General features: G+C 36.1%; 1 protein-coding gene across 2 annotated transcripts in view; it reads left to right on the forward strand.

Annotated features, from left to right (window-relative positions):
* SHPRH (SNF2 histone linker PHD RING helicase) overlaps positions 1–19,428 on the forward strand; it is a 51,145-nt gene that overhangs the window by 22,915 nt on the left and 8,802 nt on the right. For both annotated transcript variants that reach the window (XM_039567997.1, XM_010399288.4), the window contains exons 14-25: positions 1,920–2,041; positions 4,549–4,637; positions 6,415–6,504; positions 7,951–8,058; positions 9,040–9,182; positions 12,070–12,243; positions 12,562–12,624; positions 13,664–13,889; positions 14,758–14,901; positions 16,164–16,265; positions 17,108–17,179; positions 18,873–19,061. In XM_039567997.1, the coding sequence (XP_039423931.1) occupies positions 1,920–2,041; positions 4,549–4,637; positions 6,415–6,504; positions 7,951–8,058; positions 9,040–9,182; positions 12,070–12,243; positions 12,562–12,624; positions 13,664–13,889; positions 14,758–14,901; positions 16,164–16,265; positions 17,108–17,179; positions 18,873–19,061 (1,522 nt within the window). The remainder of the gene's footprint in view (positions 1–1,919; positions 2,042–4,548; positions 4,638–6,414; positions 6,505–7,950; positions 8,059–9,039; positions 9,183–12,069; positions 12,244–12,561; positions 12,625–13,663; positions 13,890–14,757; positions 14,902–16,163; positions 16,266–17,107; positions 17,180–18,872; positions 19,062–19,428) is intronic.

Genomic DNA, 19,428 nt, shown 5'->3' on the forward strand with positions numbered 1-19,428 from the left:
CTGACTTTGCACCTACTTGAGCAGACCAGTAGTTAGACGCAGTGCTGCAGCACTTTCTGTAGCAGTCTGCTAATGTGGAAGCAAGGACTGAAACGTAAGAGAAATCAATATTTCCACCCATCATACAAGATTATTTGCGTTAACATGAGCCAGTGTAGTATAAATGAAATGTGTAAACTGAGCAGAGTATGGTGGGAACAGCTTTGTACTGTGTTGATTTTGGTAGAATGGTTGCACAGTGACAGCTGCATAGTAATTATAAATTTTCATTGCTAGAAAAACCAGCAATGAAAATTAAATCTTTCTTGAAACCACACGTACAAAGAAAAGTCATTTCCCAGCACTGTTTGTGTACACTTTTTTGTGAACCAAATTCGACTGCAGCAGTGGACATTCCCAGAATTGAGAGAAGATTTGGTCCCTGTCTTTGGTTATATGTAGGAGAATAATGAAGAAATTCACTGCTAGGACCTTTGATGAACAAGAGAAATTTACTGAAACAAGAAAGTTGATGCTGGAGCATATAGATAAGAGACATGGGCCTGGAATAAAAACCTGACTTTGAAGCATATTCTATGATAGATTACTTTTTTCCCCACATAGTGAAGGCAGTAAATGTGGTCTACTCAGCAAAAAAAAAAAAAAAAAAAGCCCTTAAAAGAGATTTTTCTAGGTTCCTCTAGTTTAACTGAGTAAAAACCCCTTCTTTTTGCCTTAATTGGTAGTCTCAGGCTGTGTATCAAATTGCGTATTTTATATGTACATCCTTTTGCTGTTATAATTTTTCTTGGAACTGCTGATAGTTTTGAAAATAAAAGGTAAGTAGCAATGGTGGAAGTATCAGCATATGCAGGTGCTATGTGTATTTACCATTGCCTTTTTAGAATTCAGTAATTATGAATAGTGATTATATTGATTTAAAGCTCACTCTGGTGTAACACTGTACTATAAAACCAAGAATCAGTTGCTGCAACTGGAACAATGTTGCAAGGAGGGTAAAATAAAGGTCTAGGCAAGGGGTATCCTTCCAGCATAATTTGAGCCCAGTCTGTGCAAGAGTTATGTCACCTCTTACTCTGTTCCACAGTGCTAAACACCAAATAGTAAATGCTCCTCCTGAAGGTGAGTGAGGCTGAGGAACAGGGTTTCAGGGGACGTGGGTGGTGTCTGGTCTAACAGCAGCCTCAGGTCAGCCGTTGTTGGCTGTTGTTACTGTTTACTCTCCTGTCTCTTCATATCAGTCCTCTGATTCTTTAACCTGTGGCCTTACTCCAAGGTATCCTTCAAGCTTCTTTCTTGCATCCTCCTCATTTATGTTTCTGCTTCTCTCTCTTTTTCCTCTCAATTTCTGGTATTTCTATGTTAAGCTAATGCTCTTCTGGTGAAATCCCTCTCATAATTTGCAAATATGACAAATGTAGAAAAAGAAGTTTAGAATTATTTTTGCTGTCTCCTCTGTTCTGATTTCACACATTTTCCTCTTTACATTGACACTTCATGTGTTTTGTGTTTAGATTGGTAGCAGAGGGTAGAAGTGTAGTCTATCATAGCTGTTTTCATCTGAACAGCTCTTGACAAAATGAGGTCTATTTTGCTTGTTTCCAGTTCACCACTAAGAGAAGGAGAAAAATATTTTGCCCCATGAAGGGTTATTTTACCAAGTTCTAATTTTCTTCTTGCTTCTTGCTTCTTTGTGTTCCAGGAGATGTCAACTTCTGGACACACTCAAGTTAGGGTAAATCTCTAGCAGGAAGAAAATCTGACAGCTAGAGGTTTTTTAATAAGTAAAGAAATCTCAAAAAAACATTTGCAGTATGTTGGATGCATGTAATGATCTGCTATGCTTCTTAGCATGACTCTCTTACTTTTCTGGTACTGTGATTTGGTTTCAAATTTGAGCCATTTGGTCTCCTTTTCAGCACTATGACCATGGAGGAGCTGTTGGCATCTCTGCAAAAGAAATGTCGAACAGAGTGTGAAGAAGCTCACCGACAGCTGGTGTGTGCTCTTAATGGCTTAGCTGGTATCCATATCATTAAAGGTGAGACCGAAGGGCTGTAGCATATTCTTTACTCCTTTCAGTACAGGAGTAAAGAATATGCTCCATCTCTGTGTACTGGGAGGATAAAAGAAGTCGTACTTGTGTAATTGTTCTTAACCTGCTTTTGTTTAATCAGTACTGCTTTCTGGGCTTCCCTTGTGCCCCTGGCCGTGCAAACTGCTGTGCTGACTGTGGATTCCTTTTGCTGCTCCTGCTAGACAGCTCTGTCAATGTAGATTTTTTCTGAATTATAAGGAAAAAAAAAGCTTTGAATGAGAAACAAAAATAAATACATGAATCTTGAGTGTCCCCCTAAACAAAATAAAAATAAATTTAAATTGCTTAGTTATGAATGTGTAAAAATGCCTCTTTTCCAAGTTCTTCTAAAGTTGACAAGCTGTTACTTATTTTTCTAGCTCATGTCAAAGTCTTCCTTCAAAGAGAACAGGCAAACTGCCTTTTCTCTTACTTGCCTCACAGAAAGACTATATTCAGATTCTTTAATCTGTAGTTAGTAGGGTTGAAATACTTTGTTATGATTGCAGCATGGAAATACGTGTTTCTGATAAAGTGCTTAAAAAGAGTTACATACAGATGTAGTGCTTCTAAAATACACTAGTAGTGTATGGCCTGTTTTGAAAACCAGATTGATAAAAATTTCATCTGGTGAGAAACAAAAGCAGGACAAAAGAGGCAGAGCTGTAGTCTGTAACTCCCCCCCAGTATTACCCTTACACTCAGTTTTCTTTATCAGGAAGGGGGAAGCACACCTTACATAAAAGCGAGGCCATGAATTCATTCATACTGTAATTGAAAACTTACAGGTCTAATTATTATTAGTCCAAGTTTAATTGCTACAGGCAAAGAAAAGAGTAATAATCACACTTGTTTCTACTGCTTGTCCTGCTTTTATGCTCACTTTTCTACTTAGGCCCATCTGTATCCTGAGGTCAGTGGTTTCATAGATGTGGTGGCAGTGCAATGGCCCGTTGTCACTACCTTCATCAGGAGGAATTAGATGTTTATGTTGATGGTTTCTTTCTCACACAAGAATCCAATGAGGGTCATTTTTATGTTTGCTAGCATGTTTGCATCTTTCTCTTTCTTCATTGGTCTGCAGCTCCATGAAAACACCAAATTTAGTGTACATGATGCCTTTTATGAATGTTACATACTCTTTCTTTGTTCTCTTTGTTGCCCCTAAAACCAGTTTTGTCCAGCTCTAAGTCTGCATTTCTTTGACTGTGGGTGAGTTGTTTATAGCCATGGCTTTCTTATTCACTGCCAAGCCTGTGCACCATCTCTCAGCATCCCATGGCTGTACTCTACACTGCATCCTATATCTTTACTTGTCAATAGCCTCTGCTACTGTTACTAGGCCTATATTTCCCTACGCTACATCATTGTGGTAGTTGTAAATATCTCATTCTACACGGAATAACTGCTTGTAACTGCTATCTATATAAAGCTGTGTTTGTACCACACAAAGATAAACAAAAGTTTAAAAAAATACTGAAAATTAGCCATAGACACCTAGTGAATTACAGAAATTGCTCTCACAGCTAAGCCAAGGATAAGGTCCAGGCAGGTCAAGAAAAATTCAAGGAAGGCCTGAAGCTTCAAGCTTGAGGGAGGCCTTGCAAATTCAGCACATAGCTTTTGGCCAGTACTAGCAATGGCAATCCTGTACTGCAGGACTACACCCTTACAACTGCAACTCTTTCAGTGTAAGAAGCAGCAAATCTTGTTGACATAGAATTGTTACACTTCCATATAGACGGGATGATGGTTTTTGTTGTACTCTGCTATCTGTCTTTGTGCATTTCTTGTCCCTGTACTTCTCTTTGTTTTAAGAGTCTCTAAGGCTATTATTGGCTAAGTAAGTTTCCATCAGTTGAGGAAAGAAAATTAAAATGGATTTTTTCACTGCTTTTCCATACACAACTTCAATTTTGTATTTCTTTTTAATTTATATAGGCTATTTTCTGAGAAGTGATTGTGATGTTGGCAGTTTACATCAATAGTTATGCTCCCTGCATGTACCTAATCATTTCTGCATTTCTGAAGTATGACACAACTTTCATGGTTTTCACTGGGAGAGTGAATAATGTATTTACAGTGCAAATTTAGAAATGCATCACTGCAGTGAGTTGTAGATGATTTTTTTTAAGTGCAACATAAGATTTTTTTGGATTTATGCAAGCATGAATACCTATTTTAAGATTAAGAGGTTTACAGATCTTACAGTCACAGAAGATATTTAATTTGTAAACTGCTTTATTCTTTGTAGAATATCATATTCTGTCTTTTAACAGTTTTTTTGGGGGGAGGCATGGAATGACTAGGAAAGAATTGCTTGAAGACAGGCACGCACTATACAGGCTCTCTGAGAACATCTTAGTATGTTACAAGTAATGTTTAACACTTGTAAGGTCAGTCATGGCTGCCGGTATATTTAAAAACCAACACAATATGTCTGGTTTTTTGCTGCTCTTTTTTTAATTCAGGAGAATATGCACTGGCTGTGGAGCTGTACAGAGAAGTATTAAGATCATCTGAAGAGCACAAAGAAAAGCTCAAAACAGATTCCTTGCAAGTGAGTGAGCATTGAAATGTAAAGAGACATAGTTAAGAACTGGAATACTTTAGATTTAATTTAACAGGTCAGTCTTTTCTTCCTCCCAGTGATGTGCTGAATTACTCTTTCAGCCTGATGTAATGATCACAATCTTTTGATCGCAATCTTTAGATAGGAATCTGTCCCATGACCTTCATGTTTCATTTTCTGGTTTTTGACAAAAAAAAAGCTGCTGTATTTCTAAAAGCTTGCGTGTGAGATTTCATGATGTCCCTGAAGCAGCATATGATCTCCACCTGCTGTTCTGCAGTAAACTTAACAAGCTGAATTCCTAGACTTGTGCATGTGACTTGGGACTGCTCACATTAACAGTGCTATATTACATCCTGCAATTACAGAATGCAGGGTTTGCACTGAGAGTGATATTAATGTGCCAAATGATAGAGAATAATAAAATAGTTGCGCTGCAGAAGGTAAAAGGCCATCAGAACATGGAAAAGAATCGAAGTGCCTTTTCTCTTTGTGCATTGGACTTTGTGCCTTTTGAATACTATATTAAAAATAAGAATATATTTTCCTGGTAAAAAAGTCATGGTTCTCTAAGTAACGTATTTATAGTTCTTAAAGAACTATCAGTTCTGAATTGACCAAAATTTTCTTCAGCATAACAAGAGATTTAAAATGTTAGTGACAGATAGATAAGATGTGATCAGTTGTCTGTTTCTGTACTTGCTTCTCTGAGTAAATTATTGTTTGATTATGTTGCATGTGGTCACCTGATGTCTCTGTTGTGCTTCTTTGATTCTTCCTTTTTGACTTTCTGGTGGATTTTTATCTTAGCATGGACATATTAGCATATACTTGTTAAGTTGCTCATGGTTGTTAATTAAATTGTTATACTGGATTATGCAATCCAATGAGGCTTTTTTTTCCCCCTCAAAATATATGCTGCCTAATATTGCCTTAGTTTAACAAAATTTGACTTTTGTTAAGTTTTTCTCAGTTGTGTAGGCTTAGCTCTTTGGAATAATGGCAAACCACTGCTGGCCAGTCCTCTTAAGTGGCTGAGATAGTAATAGAGCAAAGGTGAAGAGAGTCCAGGACGTGAGAAGGGCACCAGTTTATGAAAGTGGAGAGTATTAATATGAGTTTGTGGGAGCTTTGCAAGAAGCATAATATTATTGGTCTGGTTTGAGAAACAAAGGGTGAAGCCAGAGAAGAGGAGCAGAGTTTACTTATATTAACAATCAAATTTATTTTCCCTAAAAGGAAACAAAAAGGTCATGTGTTTTTAATATCTTTAATTTCACAGAGCTGAAAAATATGAAAAATTATTGAAGCTCTTGGTATCTAGTCTTTTCCTTATACTTTATTTTGCTTTAGATAGGCTAAATAAATTGTTTCCTTAGAACATTCTAAAAGACATTTACAAAAGAATGTGCTCTGAGATAAATGATTTGTTTTCCATAATAGTCAAGGGCTGTTCTAATTAGGAGGGTGAGTATGGTAGCGGATCTGATGACCTGGTATCACACGTGCCTGCTGATTTGCTTTTGAGCTGTTAAAGAAGGTCTTTTTAGTATTTCATTTCCTGTCATTTCCTATCCCAGTAAAATGCAGAAAGGAATCTTTCTTTTCTTTGGAAAATGCTTGCAGATCAATAGAGAAAGACAAAACTGATTTTAAATGCATGCTAATTTCTTGCTGTAAGCTTTCATTGGTGTTCAGGTTTTTCCTGTCACAGATGTTGCAAGGGATTTTTTTCATGATTGCTCTTGACCTTGTATATATTCAGAGACTTCATTCTACACACAATTTGATGGAATTGTTGGCAAAGCATCCAGGAATTCCCCCAACACTGCGTGATAGCCAACTTGCAGAAGAGGTAAAGATATTTTGTTTTTACATAAATACTGAAGAGCTTTTGAGTTAACTACATATATTTCCCTTAAACTTAGTAAAATCGAGAGTTGTTTATTGTGTGATGAGAGCAGAAATGTCCAGTAAAATACTGCTGTTCTCAGTGCTGGTGGCCTCTGTTATGTTGTGAGTGTGTTTTATGGAACTTTTAATAATTTTTGCCTCTAAAATGCTGTTTCCCCACCCCCGTGTTCCTGTGGAAATAACTTATATAGATGTTAGTGATAAAGAATGTGTCATCCTGAATTCTTCTGAGTTCTTTATTTCCTCACATTTTCTTTAGCTTTCCTCATTTTTAACTTCAAATAGTCAGAGTTTTCTGTAGGTGAAGTTTATTTTTCTTTGGCCAGAGGAGCAAGTCACTGTATATCCCTTTCTATATGCATAAGCTTAACTATATCCTTAATCTTAACTGGGCAAGTATCTGGCAAAATAGCTGGGATTACTCTTCCCCACTGGTTACTTGCAGTGGATGTAAGGACATTTGCAAAAGAATGTCATTATTGTGTCACTGTTTGGGCTGAAAGGGACCTGGGTCATCTCTAGCTGAACTTCCCCCTCAGAGCAGGGTCAGCGTGGATTTCTGTCCAGGTATCCCAGGGCTTTATCCAACTGGGCTTTTAAAACCTCCCAGGAAAGAGATTTCACAACTTAGCTGAGTAGCCTGTTGCAGTACTTCGTAATTCTCATAGCAGGGAGGTTCTGTGTGAATCTTTTTCCTGTTTCAATTTATAGCGGTTGTCCCTTGTTCACTTGCCATGTACTTCAGTGAAATGCCTGGGCTCCCAGTTTTGGTGATTTCCTTCTGCCTGCTGGAAGGCTGATGTTTAGTAATCTCTCTCCTTCAAGCTGTGCAGGCCCAGTTCTTACAGCCTCTCCTGTTTTGTGGTTGTGATGAGTATCTGTCTTATTATTTGGATATCTTCTGATATTTTATCATTTTTATGCAAATTGTACGTATGGGTATCAGATTTTTCTGTTTTAATGAGACTTGTTCTCCTATTATAAAGTTTGTACCTGCCTTACAGAAATTCTGTAGAAGTACTGCCTGGTTTTTATTGACCTGTAATTCTAGCAATTTTTAAATACCACATTATCCTGACATGATTATGGGTTAGATTCCAGTTCCCTTTTGTAATGCAGTGTATTTCTGTTGTTGTTTGGGCTTATCCAAAACCAAAGTTGCATAGTTAGCATCTTTGTAGTAAATTTTCTTCTCAAATGTTTTATTTTTGGCTTACTAATAAATGCTGGATTCTAGAGAAAAAAAAATGCTGCTTACAAGTGAAATTGGGTAGCAGATAAATAGGTAACCATTTAAAAACACTATGGTAGCTGGGGAGTTTTTACCTTTGCAATATTCCTCCCAGATATGACTTGTGCATAGTTTAAGCTCTTATTTCTTATACAGGCAGAACAACTTCGACAACATTATATGAGTAAATCCAACGCAGAAGTTGCAGAAGCACATCAGGCCTTACAGCCAGTCCTTCAAACCATTCGGGAGCTTCAAAGAAAGGCAGGTACCTCTTATATGTTTTGTCTCTGAATTTTGACATTTTAAAAAAATACTATTTTCATCTGTTTATCCAGAACTATAGCTGTTTATTATTTCTAACAGTTTTTGAAGCCGTGTTTGGGATGGGGCTTGGGCACACTCACCACAGGCCCAAAACATAATCTGTGTTCCCCACACACATGAACTTGATGAGCAGATGACTGAAAACATAAGTACATGGTAGGGGAATACGTCTAGTAAAGTTTAACACTGTTCTTGATTTTTTAAATTAACTGTGCTTCACCTGTAGTTTAGGTAAATAAGTTGTGGGGTTTGGCGTTTGAAACATTTCTGTGGCGTGTCAGATGGTATTTCAGTTACTTTGAAGGGAAATGTTTTTTAACATTCATTTAGTTAGTGTGCTTAAGGCTTAACTATGTTCAGTTAATGTGACAACTCAGATTTCATGGAATGTAGCAAACCCTTAATCAATTGATGAACACCTGAGTTGAAATGGTGCTTGTCACTTACATAATAGTAAAGAAATAATAAAAGGACAAATGGCACACGAGGAAGTAAACTTATGCAGCTTCTCTCGCCTGTTAAAATTACAAGGTCACTTCAGTGTTGCTCTGTTAATTTCACAGGGAGCTTTACTTTCTCTCATTAAATGATCATTTCCTCTCCTTTTGAGAGAGAGAGAAGGAAGAAACTTTGAGATCACAGTATCTCTATGTGGCTGTTCTGTGTAGATAGCCTTGGTGAATCTGACTCTGCTGAAGGAATATAAAGGTGTGGAGAATGTAGACAGTTTCTTAGTCATGTGTTTACACTTCAACAGAAAATGAGATATTTTTTAATCATACTCTCATCCTCCACTTTTCATGGAATTTTCCAGTCTGTGTTTGACCATGGCCTAAAGAGTGGTATATACCTCTGCTGCAATGAGTAGATTGGTTTTCTGTTGAATGTTCAAGGATAAATCTATTCTTTTTCATACAGATACATTCAGGTTCTCCTTGGTGGTTGGATGTCATCCAGACAGCAATACAGTATGCCATCGATGAGGAGCTTGTTCAGCGTGTGCAAAATGAAATAACCTGCAACTACAAACAGCAGACGAGTAAACTGTCCATGGCAGAGAAGTAAGAGAATAACTGAAATAGGCTGTAAATACAGTTAAATCTACTCAGGTCTTCTTACTAGCTTGTGCTAGCAGTTGCAATTAGATAGCAGACATTTTTGCTTCAGAGCATCTGGACCGCAATTATGTTTCAAAACTAGTCCCTGAAAAAAAGTGCAACTAAATAGAAGATTAGGTAAGAAAGTAGGAAAATTACTGTTTTCTCTTAGGCATTCTTTGAAATGTTCTTCTCTATTAACTGCTGTGGTTTTACGGTCTTCTGTACTCGTGAAACTGCTGAGTAAGAAGAATTTGAAATTTATTGCATTAAAATTGAGTAACCTCTGAAAGAAACTGACTTGCTTGAATGGAAAGTAGACAATATCAGAAGATCCTTTTGTAACACCATAAAATAGCATCACTCTTTTTCTGTGCAAAGAATTTGAGGTTATTTTCATGTTCAAGACAACGGTATACCACTTCTTTTTGGGTTCAATTACAGAATAATGAATTCAGAAGGAACTTTCAGAGGTCACATAGATCAACCCTCATCTTACAGATCCAGACCCATGCTCGTTCAATCCAGCAAGGTTGCACAGGATTTTGACCTGTTAGGTATCTCCAGGGAGGGAGATCTAATAGTCTCTATGTGAAGCCTGTTCCAGTATTTGGCCCACTTGGTGGAAAAATAAAAAAAGACATTAAAATCCTTTTACCTAGTCAATATTTCCTGTGTTGCATGTTATGTACACTGTCTTTTGTTCTTTCACCAGGTGCCTTTGAGAAAAGTTTGACTCAGTCTTCTCTGTACCTTGCAGTTAGATAAATATAGAAAGCAATAAGGTCTCCCCTGAATTTTAGGGTTGAATAGACCCTTTTCTCCTAACCTCCTCTTGTACATTCTGGCTGACCGTCTGTAAGTTCATCACAGAAAAGGGAGACATAGGAAGGACAGTGCTCTCATAGTTTAGCTTCAGGCAATTTTCTCAGATATATGAACTTATGCTCTTAAATACAGTCTATCTTAATCATGTTTTAGTCAAATACATTTTTATTATATTTATGATATATATAAATAGATGTGCATAAATGTATATACATCTGTGTATAAACATCTAATGTGCTTATAAAATGTGTATATGTGTATAAATTTAAATATTTAAGATACACACGTAATTTAGTTCCACATGTAAAGATATCCTCCACTCTGACTACTCTGCCATCATGATTCCAAAAGGTTGTAATTTCTTCTTGAAGTAAAGACTTTTCTGGAAGTAAACCTATCTTTTACTTTTCAGTATTTAACATAATTCTATTGAATAATCTAAATAAAGATACAAAACTTAACCTCTTTTTTCTTCAGCACAAGAGGCAATGGGCAAAAACTGAAACACAAGATGTTCCCTCTGAACATCAGGGAATGCTTTTGTACTGTGAGGGTGACTGAGCACTGGAACAGGTAGCCCAGAGAGATTGTGGGGTCTCCATCCTTGAGATACTCTAAAGTTGTCTGGGCGTGGTCCCGGGCAAGCAGCTCTAGGTGACCCTGCTTGAGGAGAGCATTTGAACAAGACAACACCCCAAGGCCCCTTCCAACCTCAACCAATGTGTGAGTCTGGATATAAACATTTAATGGTTATTTGAGAATGATAGCATCATATTCTGGTTCAAATAAATATGAAGAAAGGATTGTTTGCGTGTTCATGCAAAACTTTTATGCCTATGCATCTGTCTGTATGTTAGCTTGTGTCACACTGATTTTTTTTTTTTTTTCCACTTCAATTGAAATTAGGTATTTAGAAAGTATCTTCTGAAATTGCTGCTGCTTACAGATTGTGCAACTTTGGAAAAGCTATCTGTGACTAAATTTTCTTTTATAACACAGGGATAAAACTTACTTCCATTTCAATTTATTTTAGCATATGAGATAAAACTTAAAGAACAGTGTCTTATCAAGTGCTACTTCGTCAGTGTTGGAAGCAACAAGTACTCTTAATGGAGTACTGGATATGATTAATCCATGGTATAGTGAGGGAGATTTTTATGAAGCTGATATTTTTTGGCAACTGATGGTATTAACAGCAGACTCGTGGTTGCAATTTACATTTATTTTCAGACTATCTGGTTAGGTAAACCTTGTCTATGTTATTTTAAAATGCACATCACTTAAGTGGGTCATATTAAATGCCAAGCTTTAGTACTGTTAAACCTGTGCTTTGCTCTCTGCACTTTACAAAATGGATGTTTTGGATCAAACTTTCCATATGGTGTAGAACCACAGTCTTGTACATCAATGTCAGACCTTGTAGGAATGGTGCACTTTCTTTCAGCAAGAGACTTCTGCTCACAGGAAAAACACAATGTGGAAAGTACTTAACTTGTGTTCATGTTTCTCCTCTAATCACGAAAGACAGCTAGGTTTTAGGAATACGGGTTACTGTTATGTCCACTTAATACATTTAACTTTGAAAGCTAACTTGCCAAATGAAGGGTATTTTTGCGATGGGTGCATGTGTCTCCTGTGAATTGCACAGGTGCATTGCAAATCACTTTGTTGGCAAACAGACACAAGTAAGACTGTAAGTATGTGCAGTACCTTTAGTAGATCTGCATTGTGGACCAGAATATTGCCAGTTGGTGTTCACTACTAGTGTTTGGTCACATCTCTCAAGTCATGGAATGAGTCCTTCTGTTCTAAAAATACCAGGCATTAGCTCTGGGGATACACTGGAGTGATTTCTGACAGCATTACATGTTACATGTAGTAGTAATAAGCATTTGCTTGTGGTACAAACATTGTATGTTGTCCTAGATTGCTATTTAGCTACTTCTCTTCTACTTTAAAATACTGAATCAAGTTTGGACTTAGTGTCTTGGTGTACAGTAATTTTCCTTTTTCTTTAAATCAGATTCCGTGACTGCAGAGGCCTTCAATTCCTACTTACAACCCAGCTGGATGAAGTGAAGAAGTTCCAGAAGATTGTAAGAGAAGCAGTGAAAAACTTAGAAGGGCCTCCTTCTAAGCAGGTCATTGAGGCTGCCACTATCTGCCATTTGCGACCCGTTAGACTTCCACTTAACAAGTGCGTCTTGAAAACAGAAAATATACCTTAGACATGTATTACTAAATTTTCCTTTATTTGAAATAACATTCTAAAATCTTTATTATGTACTCAGGAGCTGTATGCACACAGATGTCACAGATCCATTTGTTAGAATCATGACCTTTTGTTTTATTTTTATAAAATCTTCTCGTGTCAGCTATATTAGTGTATATATGACTCTTATTTTGTTGTTTTTTAAGAATTTTATGTAGCTTTATATGTTGGAATAGGGGCTTATGATAATTTGGTTTCTGATGAAATTCTGAGTGCATCTATTTTCAATTTCCTGTATTGCAGCTGTGTCTTTTGTAAGGCTGATGAATTGTTCACAGAATATGAGTCAAAGCTCTTTATGCATAGGTAAGTTCATAGCTTTATAAATTTATCACTGTTAGAAAATATGAGAGTTGGGTTGGTTTATGTTTTCTGAAATAGCTTTATGACCAAATGACAGCAGCTTCTTGCTAATGGCTTTGATAGCAATTCTATTAGGTTTAATTTTCTATGTAAGTTTCATTTGAATAAACTGTATCCAAGGAATGAATACATCCCACTTTCTATCAAGCTGCTATAATATGACCGTTTGAAATGAAGCATTGGCATGTTCAGAAAGCATGTGTATAAATACAAGTATGTTATTTTAACACATACTCCTATTTGTGCAAATACTTAGTTGCAGTCCAGCTGCAAGTGGTATAGTACCATCCTTATTCAATGTTACAGTGAGAGAAGAGGTCTCAGACAGGATGAAGCTGAAAGAAGGGTGACACCAGCACAGGTGTCAGAAAAGTATGCAAAGTGGGCAGTACTGAGAGACATAGATTACAACCCTCTGCATGCTTTCATTTGGACTTCTATCTCTCACTATGTCAAAATTGGATTGAAAAGTCTTGAGGACACTGAGAACATTTTGAGAAGTCTTTACCAGTAGGAGCTTGTTGCTTCACAACTGCTGGAATCAGGAAGCATCAATGTATTTCTAAATTAGCATTATTTGTCAAGGAGAGAACTGTGGAGCTGTACTGTTCTTACACAGTGCAATACACAGCAAATTTTGTATCAGTTTAACTGTAATTCTTGTTTATATAAAAAGTTAGAAATGAAAAATTTTTAATGAATGTGACATTAGTAACTACTGAAAGATGATTTAGATGTGTAAGCCTTTACAAAAGCTATTGATGATTTTGAGCTGACAAAATGGCCTGAGGATTGGTACCGAGGTCACTTGTGTTCAAAGCAAGCTTTTGATACATTAGGTAATAAAACAGCTGTTTATATTTGCTTGGTTTGCATTATCCTTTAATCATATATAAGAAGGCTGAAATAGATGATGAATAAGTACAGATGGATGTAGAAGTACAAAATCAGTGCTAAGTGCTGTGTTGGGTTTGTTTTGAAGTGTTAAAGGCCAAATGGCAATCTTTGAGGAGATGATAGAAGACCAAGAAGGGCTTGTCGATGATCGTTTGCCCACCACAAGCAGAGGGCTCTGGGCGACCAGTGAAACGGAACGTGCCTTGAAAGCTCTTCTCTCCTTTGCCAAAGCTCATCGAATGGATGCTAGGCTAACTGAAGAAGGAAGCATATTCCTGGAGCTCTTTGAAGCATGGAAAAAGGAATATAAGGTACAGTAAATTACATGGTGATGAAACAGTTGTGTGGTCCATTTAATTTATTATAAACAAATTGAAACTGAATATTAGCACATCTAAGTTGTATTCCTGAAATTAGGCTTTGCCTACACCAACCTTTTCCACAGTGCTTATTACAGGATTTGATTTTAAATGATTTATATATGATTTAAGAGTTTCTAAAAGCTATACTGGTGACTAATCAAATTACTAAGCAATGTAATTGCATCTATTAAGACAGTATAAGGATGCAATTATATGTGTTCATCTGTTTAGTTAAATCAGAATGTAGCAAGGCTCAACAAATCCAAATGGTCCCTTCTGTAATTCAGTTTCCCTTCAGTCTTGTGAAGAAGGAGCACAGTTTTTCATGTGCCTTTGTTAGGAAACAAAAGGTGGGACTAATATGCCAATGAGAATGAAGACAGTGTTATGGATTCCATCTGTTGTGACTTGGAAATACTGATTCAGTGGTCTGTACTACTCTAATCTACATTGAGCTACAAGGATGATACCCATGAAATAACTCTTATTTTATTCAGCCTTTGTTTAGTTTTGCAAGGCATTTGGTTTCTGAATTTTTAGTTGCATTAGTTATTGTAATACTAATAGTTGTAGAAGAAATAAGAGCCAGCTATTTATTGTTGTTTATACAAAGAGGCTGGAAAAGAGAGCAGGAAAAATGATGTCTATACTGCTTGTTTTCCTTTGTAATTTGTTGTTGTTGTGGCTGAATAGTGTAAAGAAATATTAACCCTTCCTCCAAAAAGATTCTCACATTTTATTTTACATTGTATGGCAGAGTCATGTAAGTGTAACTCAATTCAGTTCTGCTGTTCATTTGTTTGGGGTTTTCTTACAGTTACTTCATGAGTATTGGATGGTCCTTAGGGATCACGTGTCTGCTATTGATGAACTGGCAATGGCGACAGAACGACTGAGAGTGCGTCATCCTGATGAGCCAAAACCAAATCCACCAGTTCTCCACATTATAGAACCACATGAGGTAAAGTACTGGGCAGGAAAGAATGGTTTCTTTCTGAAGGAACCTGCCTCCTACAAAAATAAAATCTGCATCTGGATCTATGTATAAGGTCTCTATTATGTCTCTGTTTCCATTTCAGAAAGGCTTGGCAGAGTATAGAATTCTTACCTATTTCTGCATTCAGTACATGGGCCATTTTGAGCTTGTAACTGTTATTTTGATATATTTTTTTAGCCTTCTGACAGAGTGGCATGTTTCCAAAATACTGCTGTCCTTTCAGCAGCTGCAACTTCCTTCCTTTCTCTACAATTTCCCAGTTTGCCAAGCTGGTGGAAAATTAAGTTGACCTGATTCCTTACCCATATTGATACTTTCCACAAACGCCTATATAAAACAGAAGGAGCAGCTAAAAGACGAATCTTCTTTTCAGTATTTTGAAATTTCTGAGCTACCCCTGAGAGACTTTGTTTATGGTGATAGAGAAAAAACTTTTTTTTTTTTTTTTACCGGTAGAAGTATATTTTCTATAGACACAATTTCTGGGGTTTTTTTCAGTGAGATTCAGTTAGATAAAAGTGCTTCTTTCTATAAGGAAATAAATTTTATCTCTGTATTGAAACAATTTTTTAAAGGAGCACTTTGCTTAACGAATGCCTGACAAAATCTTAAGATTTATGTACGTATATGCAGCCATAAAAGAAACACCCATTACTTTGGCCTTTATCCTTCAGGTGCCTGCCTCTTCTTCAGTATTAATAGCTTCTCCACTATCAGCTGTAATTTATCTAAAAAAAAAGTCAGCTTAATGTTTCTGTCTTTGTATAGGTTAAATGAAAAGTGTAAATTTCTTAGAAATGTAAAGAAAATACTTGTTTCTTACACACTGTTTTTGGAACTAGCAGTTGAGTCTAGGATGTATATACATGAATGTAAGAAAATAGATGATAAATTGAATGAAGTCCAAAAGAAACTTCTAAAAACTTGGGTTATTTTAATTTTGTTTCTGTAAAGAACCAATAATGCAAATAAAACAACAGAAAACAATTTTGTGTACCTTCTGTGTCTCAGCCCATTCGCAGTGCTATGTTCATACTGGGTATGGAAAAGGAATAGATAATCAATTTTGCTTGGGGAAAAGCACATCTTAAATTTCCAGCATGAGCTGTTTGTCTGTCTGTCCCCAGTAAATTACTCAGCTGAATTTCACAAAAAAATTTAATTCAAGCCTTATTGTAAAACTTTTTTTTTCCTGTTTTAATACATATTTAATTTTGTTTTCATAGGTAGAGCAAAATCGAGTTAAACTTCTGAATGACAAGGCAGTTGCCAAATCACAGCTTCAAAAGAAATTAGGACAACTTCTGTACCTCACTAATCTGGAGAAAGTAAGATTAATGGTTCCTTGGTCTTTACTAAGTGATGTACTCTGTTTACCTAGTGGAAGAAACCTACCATTATTTTTATTTAAAACTTCTATCTTAAAGAAATTGTATTTTCTGTGAAGATTCATTACATTTTGAAATTCATTGTGCTGTTCTTTGTGTTAGTGTATGCTCATGAAATTATTTATTGCATTATATATTTTAGTTACTTGCTTAATTACATGCTTATTAAACTATGAAGTAGTTTTAAATGCTTAAAGTTTTCAATAAAACTAACTGGGCCATGTTTAGTAGAAGCCTTATAAAATTATGTTCGTCTCTGCATACCTTTGGTATTTTACAAAGAGCTTACCTTAAACAGAAGGACAATCATGTCTGGAGATTAAGTAAGTGTTAAAAAAATACCCAAAAAAACCCCAAAACAGACAATCCCCATGTATTAAATGTTATTTTAATCATAGTGTTTAAGTGCAATTATGTTAAAGTAAGCATAGTTAAGCAAAATTTAAGTGTTTTTACAACAATGTGAAGCTGATAGAAAATATTAGGAATTTCTTGTTTGAAGCTTGTATTTTACCAGGATTTTTCAGGGCTGTCGTAGAGCTGCAGATGCCATCTGAAGGACTGCAGTATGAAAAGTGCTCCCTTTGCTTACCATAAATTACATATTTTTTAACTCCTCAAGATGGACTTAAGTAGATGAATATGTTTTTAATTTGCTGACACAGTGTTTTGGTTTGATTTGGTTTCTTTTAAGGGCTTCAATATTCATTTTTTCTAGAAGCTTGTTTTAAATATAGAATAACAAAACACAGAGCTTATATATATTCTTTTCTAATTTATAGTCTCAGGATAAAACTACTGGAGGAGTTAACCCAGAACCATGTCCAATCTGTGCACGCCAGCTGGGAAGACAGGTAAGATACTTATTCAATAGGTTTTAGTTTTAGAACGTCTTTAGCTAGAGCTGAGCCAGTTGTGTGTGAAATTGTCAAGATCTGATTTTAAATGAATGTTGTATTGAAATGGGGGAAATGAGGTGTTTCCTGTAATGTACCAATCAGCTTCTCCCCTGAAACAACATCTTTCTCGAATGCAAGCACCTCTACTGCTTTAGCTTTTGACATCAGTGCTTAGGTGTTCCAAAAATGTGTGTTCATGATTGTTTTGTAACTCTGAAGTTATACTTTTGTCAGGAACATTTATTTCCCATTTATAAGCTAACAGAACTAAGTAGGTAAATATCTTTTGTATACTATTGTATTTTACTGTAATTGTTCTTATTGATAGTATTGTTTTCTTCTAAAGAAAAGGATATTACTTATGTAAACATAGCAAAATCCAATAGAATAAATACTGGCAATGAGGATTTCTTTCCCCTCCACTTCCCTTCTGAACTGCAGGAGTTGAAATTCAAGTGAGACTTAATCTATGTCATAAAGTACAAAGCCATAGGTTAAACTTGACTTATGATGCATTAGGGAAAAACATGAAAGGACTCCTTTTCAGTCGCACTAAATTGTCTTTTTTTTTTAGGGTAGTTATTTCAAGGAGGTTTAGCTTCTCTTTGCTTTATAAACGTGTAAACGTGAACTGCTGCCCTGCCATGTTTCCAAAATCCCCTCTGTGCCCTTCTTCCAAGGGTAATACAGGTTTTTACAGAGAATAGCTGTTAGTCCTGTTAACTGCCATTATGCTTTATCTCAAAGCTGGAGGAGCTCACTGAAAGGGAAAATAATCTCTTAACTTTCTTTATCTTTTCTTAACAGCAAGACTGCTGCTTTGGATGATAGCAGCTTTCAAGTTGCAAAGAACTTTTAAAATACTTTGCATCCTTACAAAGCCTAAAAGACCTTCTGCTTGGTTTAGTCAATTCCTTTTGCTACTTGGTCCCATGAAAACTTTTAGTTTTCCCTCTTGGAATGGCCTATAGAACAGACTAGTACAGCAAAAGATACTATTTTGAGTTTCAAAACCACTGATCTACAAATTGCTTCTCTATTACGGAAGGTTATGGCTGATGTGTAGATATTCTAGGCTCACAAAGGAGAATGGCTTCTGCAATGCAATCTTTTGTTTCATACACATTCTGTCAAAAAGAGATTAAGACACTGTGTACAAAATCTTTCTTCTTAAGTCCAAAGATGTTGCGTAGGACTTAACAGTAGGGAAAAACTAAAGCATTTTTTCTGTCACTTATTAAATAAGACCAATCTAGTATGAATGCAGAGATAAAGAATTTTGCAAAAGGCAAATACAAACATTTTTGTATTTTTTTAATTATGTAAATACTTAATCTGTGTTTATGTAAAGCATTAAGAATCATCTTTCATAGAAGTGAAAGTCTTTCCTGAAGTTCAAAACTGAGAAAATGCAAAAATGAACAAAAAATGCAAAGACTTTATTTAGATCATGAATGTCTCTGTACTGGAAAACTTGGAAATTCAGACTTTTTAGGAACTGGAGTGCAACAATTCTAAAATTCTTCTTTAATCTGATGAGTATCATGAAAATAAGGTAGTTTATCATAGATTAGTACACTGTTTTTCTTTTGCATTGATCCAAAATTGAAACTGTGTTGTGTTTGGGTTTTTTTCATTTCCTGCATAGTGGGCAGTGCTGACATGTGGACACTGTTTTTGTAATGAGTGCATAGCAATCATCATCCAGCAGTACAGCGTTGGCACCCGCCGCAGCTCAATTAAATGTGCCATTTGCAGGCAGACAACATCTCATAAAGAAATATCTTATGTCTTCACTGCAGAAGCTGCAAATCAGGAGGACGATATTCCTGTCAAGGTGAGTTGTTTGCAGGAGCTCTGTGGTCCAAACTTTCAGCAGGGTATATTTGTTGTGTTTTGTTGCATACTGCATTTAGACAGACAAGTGTACTATATAGTTTTATAAATAGTTTGTCCTAATGGCGTTCCTAATGGATTTCAGTCCTGATTGCACTGTTGTATCTACTTTCTTAGTAGTGGAAGGTTTTCATTGGGTTGAAGGCAGGGCTGGAGGAAGAGACAGCATCTCTATGAGTCTTTAGCAATACTGACATATGCATAGTGCATAGGTACGTGTTTGCTCTGCATGAATGAGTTGTAGAAACAAAAAACCTGTGTTTATTGCAGTTGTGGAAAAAATAGAGGATTCTGGGCTAAAATGCAAA

The sequence above is a fragment of the Corvus cornix genome, chromosome 3 (assembly GCF_000738735.6).
Source record: "Corvus cornix cornix isolate S_Up_H32 chromosome 3, ASM73873v5, whole genome shotgun sequence".
Lineage (NCBI taxonomy): Eukaryota > Metazoa > Chordata > Aves > Passeriformes > Corvidae > Corvus > Corvus cornix.